This window comes from Meleagris gallopavo, chromosome 1 (genome assembly GCF_905368555.1).
Source record: "Meleagris gallopavo chromosome 1, MGAL_WU_HG_1.1, whole genome shotgun sequence".
NCBI lineage: Eukaryota > Metazoa > Chordata > Aves > Galliformes > Phasianidae > Meleagris > Meleagris gallopavo.
Window position 1 is genome coordinate 174,561,915 of NC_139404.1, and position 21,684 is coordinate 174,583,598.

Here is a 21,684-nt window from a genome sequence, read left to right on the forward strand (position 1 = left end):
TTATCCATAAATATTTTATTTTCATGTCTGAGAGTTATAACTCTATTCTGGTGGCTTTTCTTCTTACGGAAAGAAAAACAAAAGGTACTGTCTTTAGGCTAACACTGAAAGACCACAAATAGGGTACTTTTGAATATCAAAAGCAAAGAATGTGTAAAACTTGGTTTAGCATAGTCATTCAAAGCTGCATAATTTTAAGATGAGCAGGAGTGCATTTTCTTTCTGGTTGGTTTGAGTGGAGAAAACATAAGAAATGAAGTGAGGACTTGTTCAAACAAAACTATTATTTTTGCATATGCTAATGATGATTATTATTTTTCTTTTTTCCAACAAGAGGAAAAACTGAAAAATTATAGTCCAGCAATTAGTGATCACTTATCGTCTAGAAAGCAGTGTTGAGTTTGCTGGCTATTCAAGCCTTTGCATTTCATGTTCTGCTATCCCATGTGCCAGGAGTCAAGGCCTTCTCTTTCAAAAAGTGTATGCACACTTCAGATGATGAGAAACTTCTTGAACTACTTAGCAGTAGTTGTTAACTCTGCTAGACCAGGTAGTTAAGCTAACCTGCATAGGAAGAGAACTGACTGCTTTCAGCATGAATTTCATTGCAGTAGGACTGGCTGAGGTATTTGGGGTGATAGTGAACACATGATTTTTCTCAGCAGCATCTGTTTGGGGTAGAGAAGAGTGAACAAGTATTAATACTTGGGATGGTGTTGAAAGACATGAGAGGCACTGGGTTTTATCTGCCCTGAAGTTTAAGAGGATGTACCACAACTGCTGCGGGCTCATACATCACTCAGGCATGTGTAATGAAGATGACAGAGTCTGCACATTTCAGTATAGGGGCGTGTATTCCTCATCAGCCTGATTGTTGTGTGACCCAACCTAATGTCTCTATGTGAGGTCCTGTTAAAATGCTGTTTTCTTCAGTGCTAGCTTGGATACAAACATACTGCCCACTATTGCATAGTCCAGATATGCCTTGTTACAGTTTGGATGCATTTGCATATAAACATAAAGCATTTATTTCTGTTTTATACTTCAGGCAACAAGAGCTTCTTTGACTCACCATTGTAACAGTCTGGGGGACTCCTTGGGCAAGGAAAATGATATTGCTCTGATTATTGATGGCCATACACTGAAGTATGCCCTTTCATTTGAAGTCAGGCAGAGCTTTCTGGACTTGGCACTCTCCTGTAAAGCAGTCATTTGTTGCAGGTAAGAAACTCTGGAATTTATTTTAACAGTAACAGAATGGGCACGAAGCTTTATGAAATTTCACCTTGTACGTTAGCTTTCCTTTCATACTTAGAGTATACTATTCAAGAAGTAAGCTGTGGTCATGAGCCACTTGATAAAGTAATTGATTTCTCTGCTGTGGAACTGTTGAGAAGCTGGGGCCGTGGTGGGAGAAGCAAAGGAGAGCTATGGAGAAGTATTACTCGTATATTGCAGCCAGCTCTGTGAAAGCATTCGTAAGACTGACCAACAGGCCAACAGGGTTGAAGATTTGAATTCTTCCTGGCCTTCTACAGGATCCTCTGTGGTGCAGCAGCCCTGTACACCTTTGTGATGAGGATTCAATCAGCTGCACCACTTATTCCAACAGATCACAAAAATTTGACTGTTTGTAGTTGAAGCCATACTGCCAATCCCATGTCATCACTGCTGCAGAAAAAGTGAAATAGGAGCCTGAAGCAAGAAGACTTTATACTTGTGTAGCAGGAAGGTTGTGTTATTTTGAACTTTGAAAGGAGATCATGCTCCAATAAGTGTAGGTGACTGTCAGCCTAGACAGCAGTTCTGTCAAAGATGTTGGGATCCTGATGGGGACAAACTGACCACGAGCAAACAATGTACCCCAGCAGCAGAAAAAGGCTAGCAGGATCCTGAGTGGTAGCAGAAAGCATTGTCAGCAGGTTGAGGAGGTGGTGCTTCTGTTCTACTCAGCACTAATGAGGATACATCTGGAGTGCTGCTTCCAGTTCTGGAACCCCAGTACAAGAACAAAATGGATTTACCAGAGACAGGCTGATATAAGACCTCAAAGATGACTGAGTGGATTGAATGACTGGAACATCTTTTATATGAGGAGAGGCTGTGAGGACTGGAACTGTTCAGGCTAGAGATGAGAAGTCTTAGGGGTTATCTTGTCAATTGGTATAAACATCTCTTGGGAGGGAATGAAGATGAGGTGGACAGGCTCTTTTGTAACAGTGCCTAGTGACAAGACAGGAGGCAAGAAAAAAAAGTATAACATCTGAAATTTTAGCTGAATACAGGAATACAGTATTTTACTGTATGAGTGTCAAACAAAGGAATGAGTTTCCTGGAGAGGTTATGGAGTCTCTGATGTTAGACATGGAAAACTCACCAAGATGCATTCCTGAACAACCTATTATACCAGATCGTGCTTAAGAAGGGCAAGTGAATAAGATGATTTCAAGCTGTGCTTATCCTATGATTCTGTGACTGCATGAAAATGTTGTTGTATGGGATCTTTTTTGTTTTCTCCAGTCAATGTTCTTAGCCCTTCTCCAAAGCTCTCTTCTGAATGGTTGCCAACTATAATGACTTTTAATTCCAGCTCAGTCCCTTTTAACAGTTTTTTAGCTGTTGCTGTTTGATTACTTTTTCAAGGGAGCATAGCATGAGGTATTGATGAGTCTCATTTTTGCAACTGTTTCACAGGACTGAATAAATGTGTGGTTTACAAGGTGGAGCTTATATAATTGCAGTAATTGTCTCTTGAATATAACAGGTCCAGTTCTTTTTGGAATCCAAGATAACAGTGGAATTATTGAATCCACCATACAGTTCTTATGCCACTCTTACCCGCCATGGAAGTATGTGCTTGTACACAGAACTAGTCTGTGTAGGTCTGTGTTACTGCCTTTGTGATCAGTTCCCTTGGGCTTACAAAGCATCAACTGCTCAGGAAGTAAATGGAAGCCATGCTGTCCACTAATGCTGTTTTCTAGGGAAGGAGATTGACAACCAAAGTCGTTATTCTCATCATCTATCTGTATGCTTTGGTACAGATCATTCTGAAGCAGATTGTTAGTTTATTCCTTAGGGATTCAGTGAGCTCTGTCAAGGATCTATGTAGATGAAAAAAATAATAGACTGCAATTTTACTGCAATTTTTAAAATTTGTAGTTCATTTTATATATATAAATATATATAATCTGTTTGTAAAACAGAAATGTAATGTTAGGCATAACATTTTTTTTTCTTTTACTTTTTCATAACCAAGCCAACAGCAGTTTTAATTACTAATGAATTAGAAAATTGAGGAACAATGCAGGAAAACCATACTGTAAAGTGTAAATCAAAGGGAAAAGATGATGTAATTTCTTAGGCTTAAAAAGAGGAATAAAAATAACAGGGTTTTGAATCCCCAGGGAAAAAAAGGAATGCCTTTAATAGCCTTTAAGTCTTTACAGGAAACTTTTTCATTTACTTGCCAGGTGCTTGATACTGAAAGAGGAAAACATTTTTTTCTACTCTGGGCTGCTTTAATAGTACTTTGTGTGTAAAATAAGACAGTGCATTTAAACTTCAACAGGAAAAAGTTTTAAAATGTAATTGGCACAGCAAGAGGAAATTTCAAATTAAACAGAGTTAGTCTTCAAACAAAAATGTTAATTGAGAGGGGGATCTGGGTCTTTAAACTTGGTGGTATGATGTTTTGGGCACTTTAGGAGGAGTGGTGTTGCTATTCTCAACATAGCATAAATTTGTGGGACTTAATATTTCATAAACTTACTATAAGATTTTTCATTCCCTCTGGGTGTTTCAGCTGCATTTGCCATTCAAGGATTTTTTTTTTTTTAATATACTTAATATATACTGTATGTTCATTTGCTGGGCTTTAGGCATAAACTGTAGTTGAACTTGATTCTCAGGAGTAATCTCTGAAAATGAAACTGTAGTAAGCCTGGCCCCATTTTGCATTTAGAGGGAGAGATGGTATCTTCTGCAGGGGTTAAGTCTTCCACTGTTGCATAGTCTCTTAACAGACCACTGGCACAGGAGGAAAATATACCCCTTGGGAGAGTGGTGAAGCTTGAAAAATCAAACCAAACAGTTCTTTAAGAAAAAGCCTTGTTTGTTGAAAGTTCTTCCAGAGACTGACAGATCTTATCTTCCTTTATACTGACTGGGATATTGGTATGCAACTGGTCCAAAGCGAGCAAAAGTTACTGCTCAGTAAAAATAAATGTTTTTAATTTTTTTATGCGAGTAGCAAAATGTGTTAAATGGTTAAATGAGGGTGTTTCTTTTTGGTAACAAAAGGATATTTTATCACTTATCTAGTGTTTGTGCCTCTTAGAGAAGGTTAGTTTGTACAGCAGATCACTCTTTGTGTTTGAATATGAACGCAAAAAAAAGAAAGATGCAGCTTTCATGTGACTACAGCATAATTAACTCCTTACTGAAGAGCCTGCCATGATTTAAAATCATCAGTGTTTCTTGAATGAAACAAAGATCTCCAGAAAGATGGGTGGCACAAGGCTGGGACAACATCTCTCATTGGGCTCCCTTAGGGTGTTTCTTGTGTTGGTTGTATTGCTGGCCACCTCTGCAATACATCTTGAAGTAGTGGCACTGGGCTGCTGTTTAAGCAGTGTATTAATTTTATTGTAGAATCATTTAAGTTGGGGAGGACCTTTAAAGGTTATCTGCTCCAACTCCTCTGCACTGAACAGGGACACCTACAGCTCCATCAGGTGCTCAGAGCCCTGTCCAGCCTGACCTTGAGTGTCTCCAAGGAAGGGGCATCCATCATCTCTCTGGGCAGCCTGTGCCACTGCTTTTCAACATATATTTCTACAGACCAAAAATGTTGAACTGAGCTTTTGCACCTAGACCCTGCAGCCTTTTTCAGCACTGAGCAATGGCCTCATTTGAAGAGGGCTTGGGTAGGTGTGGCAAATGAAACCAAGAGCTCCACCTCATGTCTGATTTAAAATCTACTGTTCTGAACTTCTTTATTCACAAATGAGGAACATCAGCTGGCATGCTGTGGAATTGTAGGGATTGTAATCACTCACCTCACAAATCCGTTCGAAATGATACAACAGCAGAAGCCAGTCAAAAATTTATTAAGCTGTTTCATTGCAGGTTTTGAGAACTTGCCTATACAGGACAGTTCTGTTGTGCTGTCATATCTCTTCACTGAAATATAGTGAGGTATTTTCTTCTTAAAGAGAATATAGTTTGACTACCCTTTTCTTTTCCTGCATTTGTTGCATAAGAGCCATTTGTACTAGAATGCCACCAGCCCTTAAATCCCGTACTTACCTGTTTCTGCTTTTCTTGTTGGGCTGATGGAAATTAGTGTAGCTGTGAGGAATTGTGAAGCTATCGTGACTTCATCACACTGATATATATAAGTCGCAATATCTTGATTTTGGGTTTTGGCTCTTGACAAACAGTTAACCTCAAGAGGAACAGAAATAAATGTTTCAGTAGCTGTATAATCTGTCAACTCTTCAGCCTTGCAATTAACTGGTGTCCTGTTCTGCAGAAACCTATGAAATGGCATTACAGTATAAAGAGGAATTGAGGAAATAGAACAACAGTGATTTCTGTGCATTATCTGCTGTTTCCACAGTGCCATTTGCCCTTTTGTGATTACTACAGCATGATTTTGCTGGCTTTTAGCTTAGATAGTTGTTGGTCACCTAGCCTCACCGACCAACCTTGTCAGGATATGTAGCATAAACTCTTGTTTTCTGTACCTTGAGAAATAGTGAAGCTGTAGTGATGGTAATTAAAAGCCAAGGGATAAAGTAAACAAAGTGAGAAAATGCATGTTCTTTAAAGAAAATAACCCTCTCTGACCACCTGATTGTTTTCACTTTTTTTGCTGTTTCAAGCAGAAGTACGCACATGAGTGTTCAGGGTGGGGAGAGGACATGAGCCCAGTAACACTGCTCTGAGAAAAGATGGTAAATATTCCAAAATGAGTATGCCCTTTGGTTAAAGCACGTCTATTAGAGTGCTGAAAGGGAGGAGGTTTTAATGAACAGAAAGCAGATGACAGGGGAAGAAAAAAAGCAGCCTGTGAAGAGTACCTGTTGCTAATTGTTAATGTCACTTTGTCAGCTAGGTAATGAGAAGACAGATGAGGAGACAAGAGAAGTTGTCTCAGCATGTGAGTTGTAAGGCCAGAGGTTGCATGCTTCTAGTCTTCCATCCTCGTTCTGAGGAGACATCAATAATATAGCTCACAAAATGAACATCTGGAATACCTCTTAAATATTTATGCCCATAAGTCTCATTGTTGCTGGGGTTAGTACCTGACAAAGTGATTATTCTGTGCTGTAATTCAGAATGTATGTATTTATTAAATCAAAAAACTGTCTTGTTGACTTGCATTAGAAAAGAGCCCTATTCTTGTGGCAGAAAATTATAACGCAGTTTTGATTAGAAATATGCAAACTGTTTCTAACATTAATTGGTCCCAAAGAAAATTATGGATGTATTGCATTTTCCTGTATATACATCTGATGTTTTCCCTCATCTCTCACCTACTGAATTATCAATGCTTGTTCTCTTGTTCTATTTCTGACAACTCATGACAGCATGGCATTCATCTCATAGCTTTGAAAACCATGAGGGAAAAACCATTCTGGCAGCTTTAATTTTTACAGGTAATGGAAGTGGGAAGAAGGTTTGAGGTTGCACCATGATGTTGTGCTCTCTGCACTCCAGAATAAACACCCCTCACAGATAATTAGAAATGATTGTCTAAAATGTCCAGTATATATCTAGGCATGTGTAAAGAAATCTCAGGACTTAATTATGACTTTTCTTGAAAACTTATTGGCTGCTTTGCAAGAGCTTTGCAAACTTGCAAAATGCCACCATATCTGTGTTGGAAAGCCAGTATGGCCAAGCTTCAGGAGGAGGCTGGTCTTGCTCATGAGTTTGGGGAATTATCTTGCCCTCTGAGAGGCACGGTGAGCTTCTGCTGAATGTCCTGGCTTCTGTTCATTCTTGTTCATCAAATTCCTGCTATATGGCCAAGCATTTCCTTTGCTTAATTCTACACCATTGTTACAACCGTGTCTATGTTAAGAATACTTCCCCTCGCCCCCCTTTATTTTTGGTGTTTGAGATGAGGAATTAATTCAGACAAAGTAATCTGTAAGTTGAGCTGCTCTTTATTTTCCAGCAGTAGTCACAATTTGGCAAAATGCTTGCCTTTTTGTGTTATTCATGAAAAATAGTGATAGAGTATATTTGTATTAGTTTTGGAACTTCTGTGTTTTGATTCATATCAAGTACTTGACTAAGAGTTTGATTTGTTTTCGTATGGGATGACCAGTTGAATGATTTCTCTGGTCGTAAGTATGGTTATGAATGAATCATTTGTTCCTGAAACACTCTGCTACATTCACCCAAACTTCCTATGCCTGTAACCTTGCTAGCATCCTTGCAAGCAGGTTCACTATCAGCATGATTTTGAAAAACTTGGAGGAAAGGCATGAATACAGCTAAAAGCCACTGACTTTCTTGTTTGGAAACAGTTTTTTTGGTGTTTTTTCTTGGGGGTGGGGGGGGGGGAGGAGGTGCTTTTTTTTTTTTTTTGGTTTTGTTTTGTTTTGCTTTTTCAGGAAAAAGGTATGCTTGATAAAAACTAACATGTTAAAAGGAGAATATGTCCTACAAAGAGAGACTGAAGGAAGTGGGGCTGTTCAGTCTGGGGAAAAGGAGGCTGAGGGGAGACCTTATTGCTCTCTTCCAATATCTGAAAGGTGCTTACAGCCAGAGCGGGGCTGGTCTCTTCTCACTGGTGACAGGTGGCAGGACGAGGGGAAATGGCCTCAAGTTGTGCCAGGGGAGGTTTAGGTTGGATGTCAGGAACACTTCTTTACAGGAAGGGTTGTTAAGTACTGGAATAGGCTCCCAGGGAGGTGGTTGAGTCACCATCCCTGGCTGTGTTTAAAAACCATTTGGATGTGGTGCTCAGGGACATGATTTAGTGGAGGGTTGTTAGAGTTAGGGTAATATGGTTAGGTTGTGGTTGGACTTGGTGATCTTTAAGGCCTTTTCCAACATGAGCGATTCTAAGATTCTATTCTATGATTCTATGGTTTTTTTTTTCCTCTGAGTGCTGTTTACCCTACCTTTTTTCTTTAAATTTAATTGGTTGCCTTTTTACATTGTGTGTCTGGCATGTAGGTGAACAAAATCTTAATATTTTACTTGGTGTATTTCATAAAATGCAAGTGAAATGTCTGTCCTGACCTATGCTTTGATAACTCTCAGAAACAAATCCAAATGGTATCAGTTTCCTTATGCTATGGTACTGTGACCAAATTTCTACTGGTCTTGTCACATTCTGTGTAGGAGAAACTAGCAATGCTCTGTTTAGTGCTACATTTCCCAAACTGAAAAATAAACATTCCTTAGATACTGCACATGAGAAAACACTATACTGCTGGAACGCATGCTATTTTAGAGGAAAGATAAATCTGTGGTTTGGAACACCTTCTGTTTCATGAGAAGTTCATAGTACTGGTATATTTTTGTTTCCACAAGTGTTACTGTGTTAACCCCTATATTCTGGCTGAATTCCAACTTGAACAATTACTTTCTTCTCAGTTTCCTACTGTCGAATGTGATATTCTTCTTTGCTTCCTATTCAGAACTGTTTTAAGGTTGCCAGATTGTATGCTAAAGATTGCTAAAGATGTGTTATTTTTTTACAGTTGCGAGGTTGAGCGATGGTTCATAGCAACCCCGGTTTATTCAAGTCCTTCCACCTTGCCAGTGCAGTTGTAGATTAACTTTGATATTAACTTCCATCATTAAAATATCCAAGTTGTTTCAAGATGGCTTTATATTACATATATATGTTCTCTGACTGGATGTACAGAAACAGTCTTTGGTGCATATATTTTCTTTACCTGCTAAGAACAGTTTATTAACTAGATGATGTAGTTTAATAGCAGCTAGTTGTGCTGTCTTAACTGAAGTTTTACTCCAAACCTAAGTTTTCATCAGACATTGTTTTATTAGACAATAGTAAAGCAGAAATTTTCTTGTTCTCTCGTTCTGCTATCATTAGACTTTTTACATAGTCTTGTTTCTGCCCTCCTTCTTGCTTGTTGCACAAAATACCCCATCTTCAACTACTCCTGTTCCTGGAACAGTAACATCCTGCCACAGAGTGACTGAATGTTTCCTCTTATGGAATTCCCTGCTGGCCCAGCAGGCTGGAAGGAGGCCAAGGTGCTGGTGATTTTCTGCAACCTCGCAACTGCTTTGTAAAGGCATCTGGCCTTTTCAACTGCATATAGATAAAAGACCACAGAAAGTAAAATCTAATGCTTGGAGAACCTCATGAGGCAATAGGTAACTCTTCCCATCCTAATCACTGCTTACCATTCTGAATTTTCTTGTCTGAATACTTATTATACAAGCTGTCAAAACTTACACTAGGAGGAGACAATATAAGGATACTCACTGCTTTTATTTAAATAATTTTTTGATTTCCCAATTTTATATTTGAATTTTACTAATACCCAGATACATGAACATGCAGAAGACACGAGTCTCTAAAGAACTGATGGTGCTGCACTGCATTAAAAAACAAGACACTGAAAACAAGTGATATCACTCCTGTCATAGGATCCAGTGAAGTCTTGTGCCCTGTCCTTTAGGACCAGTTTAAATATTCTATTTTTCCATATTTAAAAGTACCAGATATAAAACTGCTGTGAGAGGACAAGCAGTCTGTTTTGCAAGTTTCTCAGTAGGCAGGCAATTAACTTGATGAGAACTCTGGATTTTAGTGCACTACAGTAATGTGGAACAATGGACTGGAGAAAGTGGCTCTGGTTGAAGTTTCTGAAATATTTGGTATTGGTGGGCATTGAATATTCATAAGGAGTATAGTTGAATCCATCCTAGATAACTTGGAAAAATCTGACCTTGAACTTGGCAGAGTTGGCAGGCTTAAACTTGTTTCCTTGCTCTTCATATCTTTGAAGTCATGGTAATAAGAACAAAAGAGTATTTGAGGCAAATGTACAAAATCTGATTGGATTCAATGGGCTAAACCAGAAAATAGACTCTTAGGATTTGCACATGTGAGCAGGAAGGTGGAGAAGAACTGGCCACAGTGGATTATGATGCTTTTGGCAGGCTTGTTATGTGCCTGAGATGTAGTAAGATCGGAAGACTTAGCTTTTCTTTAGCTATGTGAATAAATCCCACCATTCTGACAGGCAGTAGAGGCTGCCCAGATGGTTACCTTGCTAAATCTCTATCACCCCTCGCTGATGGTGTGATAGCTTTTTGGGGATTTAGGCAGCTTCCTTTGCACGGTTGCCCAAAGACAGTAGAAATAATCCTTTGCAGGCAAGAGTTTTCTTGGTATTGTCTGATAACTTCTAACAGCCCTCTGGAAGTGATGTTCCGCTGCTCATGCACAGCAAAACTCAAGTCATCCTTCCACAAGGAAAAAATCTTTTTTCTTGTCAGTAATTCTCCAGAGTACTTCCAAGAAAAGAGAAGCTAAAAAATGTGAGGACTTTCTGGACTTTGAAAGATACACTGCAAAATTTAAGAAGTACTTTTCTGCTATACTGAAGCTACCATGCAGCTTAAGAGAAGTCATTCTCTGAGCAACACCAGCAGCATTAAACTGTTAGAAATCTGGTGGTGGTCTGCTGGAGTCTGTGTTCACCTGCAGGTGTTGCTTGTGCTTTCACTGAAAGCTCAGGTTTAGCCAGCTCCATTAGATCTCAGGAGGCTGCTTCTGTTTCTGCTGATATCTGTGCTATTAGTTTTCTCCTGCTCTTCTAAGTGTCAGCCATAATGTCTACAGTGGATGACAGTGTTAGGCACTGGAAATGGTTGTATTGTTTCGTCTTCCTCCTTTGTATCTCCCTTCTCTTTAAATTGCTCTCTCTTGCAGGTCTTCTGTGAAGTATCTCATTTAACAGAATAAGCTCTGTGCATTTTTATTGTAGTTTTCTTTATGTTCCGCATATATCTTCATGTATACAATGCACAGGATCTCAAGTTCCTACTGGTGGATCTTTCATCAGATCTTCTAAACCTCTGTAGGGTGTCACTTCTGGTTATTTGCCTGCCTGTGGTCTTGGAAAAGCTGTTCCTTGTAGGCTCTAGTAAGGAGGAATGAAAAAGCATTAAACAAAAAAAATATCTGTGACAAGTAAGTGTTTGTCTTCATTTTGAGACCCTAATATTACTGAATGGATGCAGCTGGGATCAAGGCAATTGTTTGAAATCTCAAATGTCTATCCCTATGCTAAAGAGCATCTTGCTCTTCAAGAAACATGTACTGAGCATCTGGGGTCCAAATAGTTGGCCATCCTGAGGCTGTAAGGTTAAAAGACCTTATCTGCAGTTGAGGGTAAGATTGCTATAGTTTACTTCTTCCATGTAGTTTCCCACTTAGCTTTGGCCTCTTAATGAGTGAAATGTGAAGCTCAAACTGGCTGTACTGGAAGGTAGAGACTCATTTTTGCATGCAGTATGCTTGGTGTAAGAGTCATTGCCATGTTTCTCCAAAACTTCCTACTGCGACACATCTCATCTTGCAAGTAAGTTACTTGTATGAGTTTTGGTGATTGGTTATATGAATGGATCATGCAAATCTGGTGTAGTTGTGTGATGGGTTTTACAGGGTCATTTATTTCATTGAGGAGATGGAATGATTCCGCCTGAATGTTATGAAGGTGTCCAAGGCTGATGTGTGTTCATGTTGAGATCACTGCCCATCAGATGAGTGCATGTCGTGGGCTGAGGAATATTTGTGATGCTTTTGTACATTGTCCTCTTCCATGCCATCCCTTAACCAATATCCTAAATAATGACAAAAGTACTGACTTGTGCAGCTCAGTTCGTGAAATCATTAAAGTGTGACTAATTTAAGCTGATGAGAATAGAGAAAACTTCCAAGGCAAAAAACAAGTGTGCTTCTCCTTCTGCCTGATTATTATTATTTTTAATTCTCTTCAAGGTGTTCTGTTTGTTTGCAGTTGCATTTACTGTTGGTTAAAAAGTTATGTCTCAGAGGGCAAAAGATCAGGCAATGCTTGTAAGCAGGTTCTATGCAAGCTATCCACTCCACTGCTGTTAACCCTGGTGATTGTGCTCATGGATGGATCCTGGGTGGCTAATTTTGCTTTGTTTTATCCATACAGCTGGTTTTAGAAGTCTAAGGAAGAAATGCATGCAGGCTCTCTCCCTCTGTTTCTCATGTTCCTGTTTCTTCTGATAACCAACATGTGTGGGCTGGAAATATAATCTGTTCAGGGATATTTTTGTTAGGGTAGTCTTTTAAAGGCAAAATAGAGCTTAGTTTTATTCTGCCCGAGTGTAAGAATCTAATGAATGTTTTTACTTTAATTGCTGTGCTGAGGAGTTCATAGCACATTCATGAAATCTGTTGGTTTTGCCTGGGTAGTTGAATAGGTGAAGGAAATAGCGATTTAAGAAGAAAAAGTGGCTCTGTGGCCTACATCTTGTGTGTTTGCAACAGCTGTTCTTGGAGACTGCCCTACTGCCTTGTCCTCCATCGGCTGTTACGCCATTCAGCTGTGTCTGCTTCTAAAGGCAGACCTGGAGTGCTACCCGGTTACTTGCTGTCCTCTGTCTCCTACTAAGATTTCTTTTGCATTGTGGCAGGTCAAAAGTATGGCACTGAACTACTGAGTAGCTGTTCTGAAAACCATTGGCTGTTTTTGTGAAAAGCTCGGTTTGTCACTTTAAGGCAGTTCTCGGAAGTTTGGAATTTTTCTTCTTCCTTTAAAAGGTTGACTTATATTTTGAACTTAGTTGTAGCTTGAAAATCTCAAGTACCTTCACGTTTAGAGAGGAAATACTGCATGGCTTTTTTTGAAGCAGCTGACTAAATGTGATTATCTGGTTTATATGAACATGACAGATATATATATATATATATGAGTATCTGCAAGTTGTGGTTGAGAAGCTACAGATCTGTTTTTCTCCTTATGTCTACTTAATTTAATTATTTTTTTTAATGCTGTGATTAATGTGTAGATCAGCAAGACATGGAGAGGTCCTGTTTGGGCTGGGACACTGGATCCCACTGGGCCTGTGAATCCAGAAGCTGCTGCTGAGCATCCTGGGCTTGCTGTGGGGCACCTCTGTGGAGGGAAGCTCCATGCATTGAAAAGCTGAATAATCTCTCTACCTTGTTCTATGCAGTTGCTAATATTGAACTAGTTGTTGCTTGTGAATCTTTGGTGTTGGGGATTCTTTTAGCTGTTCCAGAGACTGCTCAATTCCTTTCTCATGCAGGGGACAAAATGGCCATGTACGCAGTGGCACAGGTTGCCCAGAGAGGTAGTGGTGGTCACCTCATCCCTGGAAACATTCAAGCTTAGTCTGGATCAGGCTCTGAGCACCTGATGGAGCTGTAGGTGTCCCTGTTCAGTGCAGGGAGTTAGACAAGATAACCTTTAAATTTCCAACTCCAATGATTCTGTGATTCTGTGCTCTGCGGGCCTCAGTGCCTGTTGTCACTTACCAGGTATTTCCCTGGACTTTTAAGAGACTTACTTAGCATGATTTCGTAAATGGACTGGGGAGTGTGAAGTACTCATGTCAGAGACTAAGTGTAACTGAAGTGGAGGGCAAGGGTGGATGGTATTTTGTAAACAAGTCAATGGTTGGCGGGCCCTTAAGCATAACACAGTAGTTGTAGCCCTCTTCAAATCAGCACAGCACCTCTTTTCAATTTAAAACAGAAAAGGAGAGCAGCTTAAACGACGACTCACTTTTTAATAAATAAATATGCATTATTAATGTTTTATATATGTTAGTATTTTTCATTTATTTTGCTCAATCAAAAGACAATTCTTTTATACGATGTAGACAGAATGTGTTTGGTACATTGATCTGTGGTGTGGTTGCTGGGGTCTCTGCCCGTATTACATCAACTGAAAAACTGAGGAGCAGTATAGACAGAAAGTAAGCACTCTACCATTCTTTTTTTCCTCTCACCGCCATCTCTGAATCTTCAGTTTAAAACAGAGATATGGTGTATGCTTCAAATTACAAGTGACAAACAAATGCACATGATGTTATAAAGTAACCATGTGTAAAAGAGATGTAGTCTGACTTGATAAAAGTAAGAAGATTCAAGGTGAAGTTAAAACTGTGCCCACAATGTAACGTTGTACTGTACCATGTGCTGCAAAGAGGGTTATGGAGGGTTGGGATCATACAGAAATGTCAGAGTCCAGAAAACAGATGGCAGCAGCCTTTTTTTTTTTTTTTTTTTTTTTTTTTTGTGGTTTATTATATGAGTAAGCGTTTAGTGAACTTTTAAAAACATGTATCCTGGACCCAATATCATATTCTTTGTCCTGAGAGCTCATTATTATTGTTTTGATACAGTTGGGATCTATTACAGAACATAAAATGCTCTGCTGACTTCGAGTTCTGTTTTAGCGTCTGTTTGCGCACTAACTGATGCATATTATCAAAAACTGGCTCCTGATACATGGCTTCTGAATGTGCAGGAAGGAGAAGCAGTGTTCCAGGAGCTCTGGCTCAACAAGGCATTTCTTGGAGTGAAGCCAGTGCTTTGTCTTCATATGACACATCCTTTAAAGAGAGCTGTAAGGAGTCTCAAATACTACAAGGAATGGGACTTGTTGCTCTTTCAGTGCTTATACTCTTTGAACTATGCCTCTTCCAAGGTGCCAAAGCACAGCAGCATTTTCTGTACCTTGCCACACAAATGAAGCTGGTGTGCGAAGACATGGCATTGTTTCAGCATGGAGGCAAATCTGTCACTTCAGTGTGTGCTACAGAGCTGTACAGATTTTCATGGGCTTGCTTAATGTAGATGGAGTTTCAGAGAGCCTGGAGAGCTTTGCTGAAAAGCATAATTTATTCTAGAGTCACAGCAGGGAGCTTTGAGAGTGGAGAATCCATGGAGGAAAAGATATTCCTCCAGTCTGGTTGGTTTATTTGTTTTGCTAAGTTTTTATACCATTTCAAATTGATTAGGTTAATTTATGACACCATTCTTTTCCTCATCAAGCTTTGTGTGTGGTTTTGAATTTAAGGAACAAGAACACTTTTGTGGTGGGGTGGGATGCATCTTATAGCCTTGTGCCTGGTGCTTATACTGTGCAGCCTCTTTATACAAACACTTGACTACTTTCTCATCTCATTTGTGGCTGATTATGCGTTGCCTCATATGTATTTGTAACTATTAAACTGTTCCAGTGTGTACTCCAAAATTTGTCTGGGCAGGTAAGTGTGATGGAATCATACAGACTATTGCTGGCTGTTCTGTAGAAATGCTGCTATGGAATATAGCTCTCTTTCTCAAGTGAGACAGAGGAGGTTTAAATTGGACATGAGGAAGAATTTCTTCATGAAGAGTGGTGAAGATTTGGAATGGGCTACCCAGGGCAGTGGAGGAGTCCTCATCCATGGAGGTATTAAGAAACGTTTGGATGTAGTGCTGAGTGTCAATTAGGTTGAACTTAGCATTGAAAGTCTTTTCCAACTTAGATGATTCTCTTTTACAATTTTAATGAGAATTTTAAAGATGTAAGAAACTGCATCTTTCACAATCACTGCCTTATCTTGTCTGACTCCTCTGACACACCACAGTTTGTATTCCCTTCTTCTTCAGACAAACTCCCACCTTATTCACTTTGTCTCTTCGTTTTTTGGATGCTGGTCGTGCACACCAGGCTTATGGGCTTATCTCTTGCATTGTTGCCAATCTGCTGTGTCTAAGGAAAAATAGATTATTTTTTTCCTTTCCAACTATGTACTGCAGATATCAATATTTTATGAGATGGTAGACAGCAGGAGCAGTGGCAGCAGCAGCAACATAGTTGTAGCTGCAGCCAACAAGGCCAGTGTACGTGCTCAGTATTTAACCTGAGTCCAGAATGGGAGAATTGGAAAGAATTTTGTTTTTGGCTTGAGAACAAGAAAAGGATTAAAATACCAGTAAACCTGCTTTAAGTTTTCCTTCGGAGAGAAAGGAGGAACTGAGTGCAGAAAGCTGTACAGTATGGTGTTTTATGTAGTGATGACTGAAGATCATAAAAAGACTTTTTTCTATTGTCAGTTCTAATTGGCGGCTGGCACTGATTAGCAAGAGGAAGAAATCGAGGGGAAAAAAAAAAGACGAATGGGGAATTTTATTGAATGGAAAGCTGCTGAACAAAAGAGGACTTCTGTTCCTGCACATTTTAGTGGTTTTAGAGAAATAAGCCTTCTGACCTTCAATCTCTTTGAATTATAGCTTGGATAGCATCATATAGGGATCAATTTCTTAGCTGTGTTTAACTTGTTCAGTTAAGCTCTTACATGCCTTGATCCATTTTGATTCCCAAGTGTGAACTGGGGTTTTGCCTACAAACTGTTTATAATTCTTTGTCTCTTCTGTTTAAAAGAGAAGGGGGACAGTGGGAAAGAGATGAGGGCAAGTAGTTCTTGGAAATGTGTGCCGTATGGTTTGCTAGGAGTTCCTATGCTGTGAGCTTTTTTTTTTTTTTAAACCACCCAAGCAGTAGTGCCAGTGATGTGCATAAATTTTGTGTGGCAAACTCTAGTAGTGAAATCAGAAATCTCAGCCCATATCTGCTGGTGCTTATAAGGTCATGTTAGATTGAATTACTTGCAGCATGGAGGCTCTATTTCTCTAAGTGTAGCTCCCTATGTAGGCCTCTGAATCATATGTATTTGGCTCTTAGATAATGCAAGGTGACACATACCTTCCATTTCTAACATGAATTTATAAATGTGGAGTCTGTCCATGGCTTAGAGTCACTTCCACTGTAAGAGAAAAAATAATGTCTCAGGTATGATGTGGAAGTAAAATTGCAGTGCTGAAGTTGAGGGTCTGATGTAGGAGCACAAAGAGGCATAAATGCCTTATCTAGAAGGAAGCTGGCCATGAATTTTTCATGTTCTTGCCTTGCACATTCATTTTCATGCAACAGTCCAAGTAATTGAATAGCTTTGCATCTGTCATGCTTGTTTTGGAAGCCAGCACCTGACGTGTGCTCTCAATTTACTGTCGACTTTTGGCTTTCCAACTTTTCTGTAGTTCACCTCTGTATGTAAAATCAGGATAGTAGGTGATAATGGCAGTTCCTGCCAGCTTTGCACCATGAGGGGCCCTATAAACATCTTGTTTTTTCCAAGATGGCTTCAAACAATGGAGTGGTTCTGCAAGTGTAGGTAAGAATTCAGTGTTTTACAGTAATACTGAAAAGAAAGTAAATGCAGAGTGTTTTATTTTTAAACATAGATGGATTAGCTATTGAAATTGCAAAATCAACAAGTGAATTTTGCAAGGCTGATGATAATAACAAATAGAAAAGAGAAATGACTCAAAAAACAAGAACAAACTGCTGTTTGGCTGTGGAATTAGTTAAATACCTGACTAGTTTATGTGCTGAAAGTAAGTTAGCTGCAAGAGCCATCTTCTCTTCAACAGGATAAACTGCATAGCATGAAACCTGACTACAGAAGCCCAGCCTGCTTGTATCTGCTCGCCAGAGTATCTGCTATGAGAAAATTGGCTCTGCACATGTATATTAACAATAAGAATTCTTTATGTTAACTCCACATTCATTCATATATAAAATCTTGCTGCTAAAACTGGAAAGTATCTCTCTAATAATCTTGAAGACAGTAGAGCTGTGACCGATACCGTGCTCGTATGTGTAAATCAAAATGCATATTCTTCCCTTTTAAAAATTAAGTTATAGTATTTTGCACACAGAGCAATACTGTGTGCAGTGATTACTTCAGCAAGCCATTTGGAAGAATTGCCACATAGAACTTGGAAAAAATCTTTTTTGGCTTAAATATTGCATGGACTGGAAACTTGCTGAAGGACCTAAGCAAAAATAGTAGATGTGGCAGTAATATGAGCTGCAAGGCAGGGAACAGTGCTTTCAGGATAAGTATCAGACACAGATTTATTAATGATTTAGAGAAGGAGGCTAAACAGCTCATCAGTTAAATTCACAATTTAATACCAAGTAGGGAATTTTTGCAAGCTTGGAAAGAAAACATGTACAAAGCGTGGAGTGGTTAGATTTTAGGAGACAGTAAGAAAACAAAATGAAAAGATGTATGTTTTAGCAGAGAGAAAGAGAACTGGCATATTTCTTACATGGTGGAAGTTTGTTCAGCATGTTTTACCTGGCTGTATGCATGCTTCTGCTGTGCTAGTTCAGGGACGTGCTTTGGCAACTGTAATTAGTGTTGAATTCTTATTCATGTTGAAGACTCTGCATAAGAATTAAAATTGGGTCATAAATAGTATAGTATAGCATGAAGGCTATTGTTTGTAAGACCATACTTCTCTAAAAGGCAGACTGATTCTGCAGGGATGCTGAGGGTCTGTATCTCTGAGGACTCATAAGAAATGAGAGCATTTAAAACTTCATGGATCAAACTCTTTTAAAAGGTTTTCCAACGAAGAGCTAGTTTATGCCCTGAGCTAAGCTGCGATTCAGACTATTGTTACTTGGTGTTTATGTAAACTGTTCTCTTTCAAAATATGTAATAGTGGCTCAATAAAACAACTTTTCTCCTATTCTGTCCGTAGGGCACTCACTGGAGGATGGAGGGGGGGGGGGTTCAGTTGTGTTTTCCAGCAGTCAGTGTAGTGGGTGTCTATGTATAATGCCTGTGGGGCTTCCAGAGAAGCATGTGAGCAATCAATCTCTGGTGTTTTTTTTTTTTATCTTCCAGCCCACTTAGCCGTGTAGGCAAGAAGCACATAACATTCTGCTCTGTGCTGTGTGGAGACGCAAGCACTGATCCCCTTCCAATAGATACACTGTGCAGAACTTCATTAGCTCACAGGGGGCAGAGCAGTTCTGTCTCTAATAGTGCTATACTTGTCTGTCTTGCCAAAAACATTTTACTAGATGCTGTTGTACCTGATGCTTGATATTATTGAAGCTTGGGGAACATGTATGGTTGGACTTGAAGATCCCAGCGGTCTTTTCCAACCTTAATGATTCTATGATTCTATGTTGTTTTATAAATGACATTGGATTTCCTCAGCATTACATGTATTATTAATGTTAGCAATTTTTAAATTGGTCGTGTTCATTATAAGGGAAAGTTTAAGCTCCCTAATGTAAAACACAGAACAGTTTTCTCCAAATACTCCACCGTTGTATTTTGCTTGATTTCATATTGATAACCAAGACAGACAAACATGAAACAAAAGTCTTAAGATGTCATTCCTTTTTTTTTTTTTCTGAAAAATTACACTAAAGATGTTTTTTTCAAAGTTTTCCACTCTTAATATCAAATAATTCAAGTATGCTGAGGACTTGTTCCTGTTCAACCTTTCAAATTCATTGGCTAAGCCCTAATATAATTAGCTTGCCTTGCTATTGACCTCTGAAGTATTTATTCATATCTCCTTTGAAAACCTGCCTAAGTGGACTGCAGCAGGAAACTTAGAATCCTAAAATCTTTCCTGGTTTGTTTTCAGTCCTGATAGTGTGGCTCCTACCTGCCAAACCAGAGTAGACATACTGAAAAACATCATGCTACTCTTAAATAATTGCTCCATGATGAACAGACAAGCATTTTCTGAATACACAGTTCTGTATGTAGCTTGCAGTGTGAAGGCTTTAAGCAAACAGGTGAGAGAAACTCATTCAGGGGTGTGGAAGATATAAGGCCTGCAGTGGTGGTGCAGTTTGTGCAGGCGGGGGCATGGGGTAGAGTTGGCCATCAATCACAGGAAGCAATAGGGGCAGTGTGGAAATGTAAGTTGTATGGTAGATCTCTGTATTATTTCTGACAACATGTATGGGGAAGAGAAAATACAATTTTATTGATTTGTACAAAGAGATTTTTTGCCCTGTGGAAGCGTTCATGGTAGTTTAGAAGAAAAAATTTGGGGGGGTGGAGGTGGTTAACTGTGGATTTGTAGCCAAATGTTGTCTCTTGTTGCATAAAGAGATTGGTCAAATGAGTACAGAATCAGGTCTGTACCTGTAACTGATTTGGAAAACCTCTTAAAGAAAATTTAGTTTGATTTAAAATAAGACAAGACAGAAAAAAATCCAGAACTGTTTAAGGTTGTAGTAGAATCATAGAATCATAGAATGGCCTGGGTTGAAAAGGACCACAATGATCATCTAGTTCCGATCCCCTGCTGTGTGCAGGGTCACCAACCACCAGACCAGGCTGCCCAGAGCCACATCCAGCCTGGCCTTGAATGCCTCCAGGGATGGGGCATCCACAACCTCCTTGGGCAACCTGTTCCAGTGCATCACCACCGTCTGTGTGGAAAAATAGATCCCCTTCTAGTAGTTTATGTTCGTTGTTCCTGGAAAGAAGAAATGTTACCTACTTTTACCAGTTAGCCAGTGTCTCTGTTGTAACCTCTGTCTGCCTCACTAGACAGAAAAAAAAAAAAAAAAAAATTAAAAAAAAAGGGGGGGAAAGGGGCGGGGGGAAACAAAGGCAGGGGGGAGGCAGTCATTGAGTAGTAACAAAAATGTCTCCTATGTTATAGAGACTAATTGAATGAACTTTGATGGATGTAAATGACTGAGCTCTCCTCCACTTTGATTTCTGCATTTTCTCCTATATTATTGATTACTCCTTGTAGCTCAGCAGTATGTCTTTGGAAACCTTGATGGTAAATTAATACTTTGTCCCTAGTAAACAATTATCAGTTCAGCATTTAATTTCATATCTGTTAGCTGGATTTCATGGTCTAGTGTGTCACAGGTTTAATTCGGGGTCTGATTTTGTTTTGGTAGTGATTGGGTTTTGGTATTTTAGGCGACTATGAACATCAGTGTTTTCAAAACTTATCACAACAGTGTGAAAACCACTGATTTATATTAACCTTTCTCTTAGACTTGCAGTCTCAACAAAGTTTCAAAATTATTTGACCCAGGACTATCTTCAGCTGCTGATGGAATTTGGCAGCAGTCTGGTGGTTAGATGTCACTTTTTTTGCCTGATCTCACTATCTCATTTCTCTACAAATGCTATAATCCTCCAGATTCCAAAATTTCTACTTCTGAACCACCAGATCTACTGCTATATGTATGAACACATCTTTTTTTTTTTTTTTTTTTTCTTACAATCAATCAATTTCTTTAAGAGTTTTCCTTTACTTCCACGTTAATTTTCACCAACTTCAATGCTACCAGAGTGGCAATAACAGAATTTTTAAATCAAGTTTGTGGTGCCTGGTTTTCCTCCCCTACACCAGCGGGAACATGGAAGCTGTACATAGTCTGTGCACTGAAATAGAAAAGCTGCTAAAAGTTGATTTAAAACAAATAATCCAGAACCCTGCTAATAGTGTTTGTACTTCTGTGGAGTGTCCAGCATGGAAAATAAACTAATGACTTGTGCGATGGTGAATGCAGGAATTGGGCATGAAGTTGTCTGCTGCTTAAAGATTAGGACTGTTCACACTGGTACACAGTGCATTTGGGGTAAAGAGTTTAGCAGAGAGCTGATTAGAACTGTGACAAGACAGTAAGAATGACCAGAACAGTCTGGTTTTTTTGTGTCCTATATAGTAGTTAAACTCTAATAAAATAAAATTTTGCTATAACTATTTGTGGTTGAAAGAGAAATAATTCCTAAGTATCTCTGAAAAAAATTAGAAAGTTCCCATTT

General features: G+C 39.1%; 1 protein-coding gene across 5 annotated transcripts in view; it reads left to right on the plus strand.

Annotated features, from left to right (window-relative positions):
* ATP8A2 (ATPase phospholipid transporting 8A2) overlaps positions 1 to 21,684 on the plus strand; it is a 323,927-nt gene that overhangs the window by 124,387 nt on the left and 177,856 nt on the right. For all 5 annotated transcript variants that reach the window (XM_085216143.1, XM_085216142.1, XM_085216144.1 and 2 more), the window contains one exon: positions 1,049 to 1,221. In XM_085216143.1, coding sequence (XP_085072269.1) covers positions 1,049 to 1,221 — 173 coding nt within the window. The remainder of the gene's footprint in view (positions 1 to 1,048; positions 1,222 to 21,684) is intronic.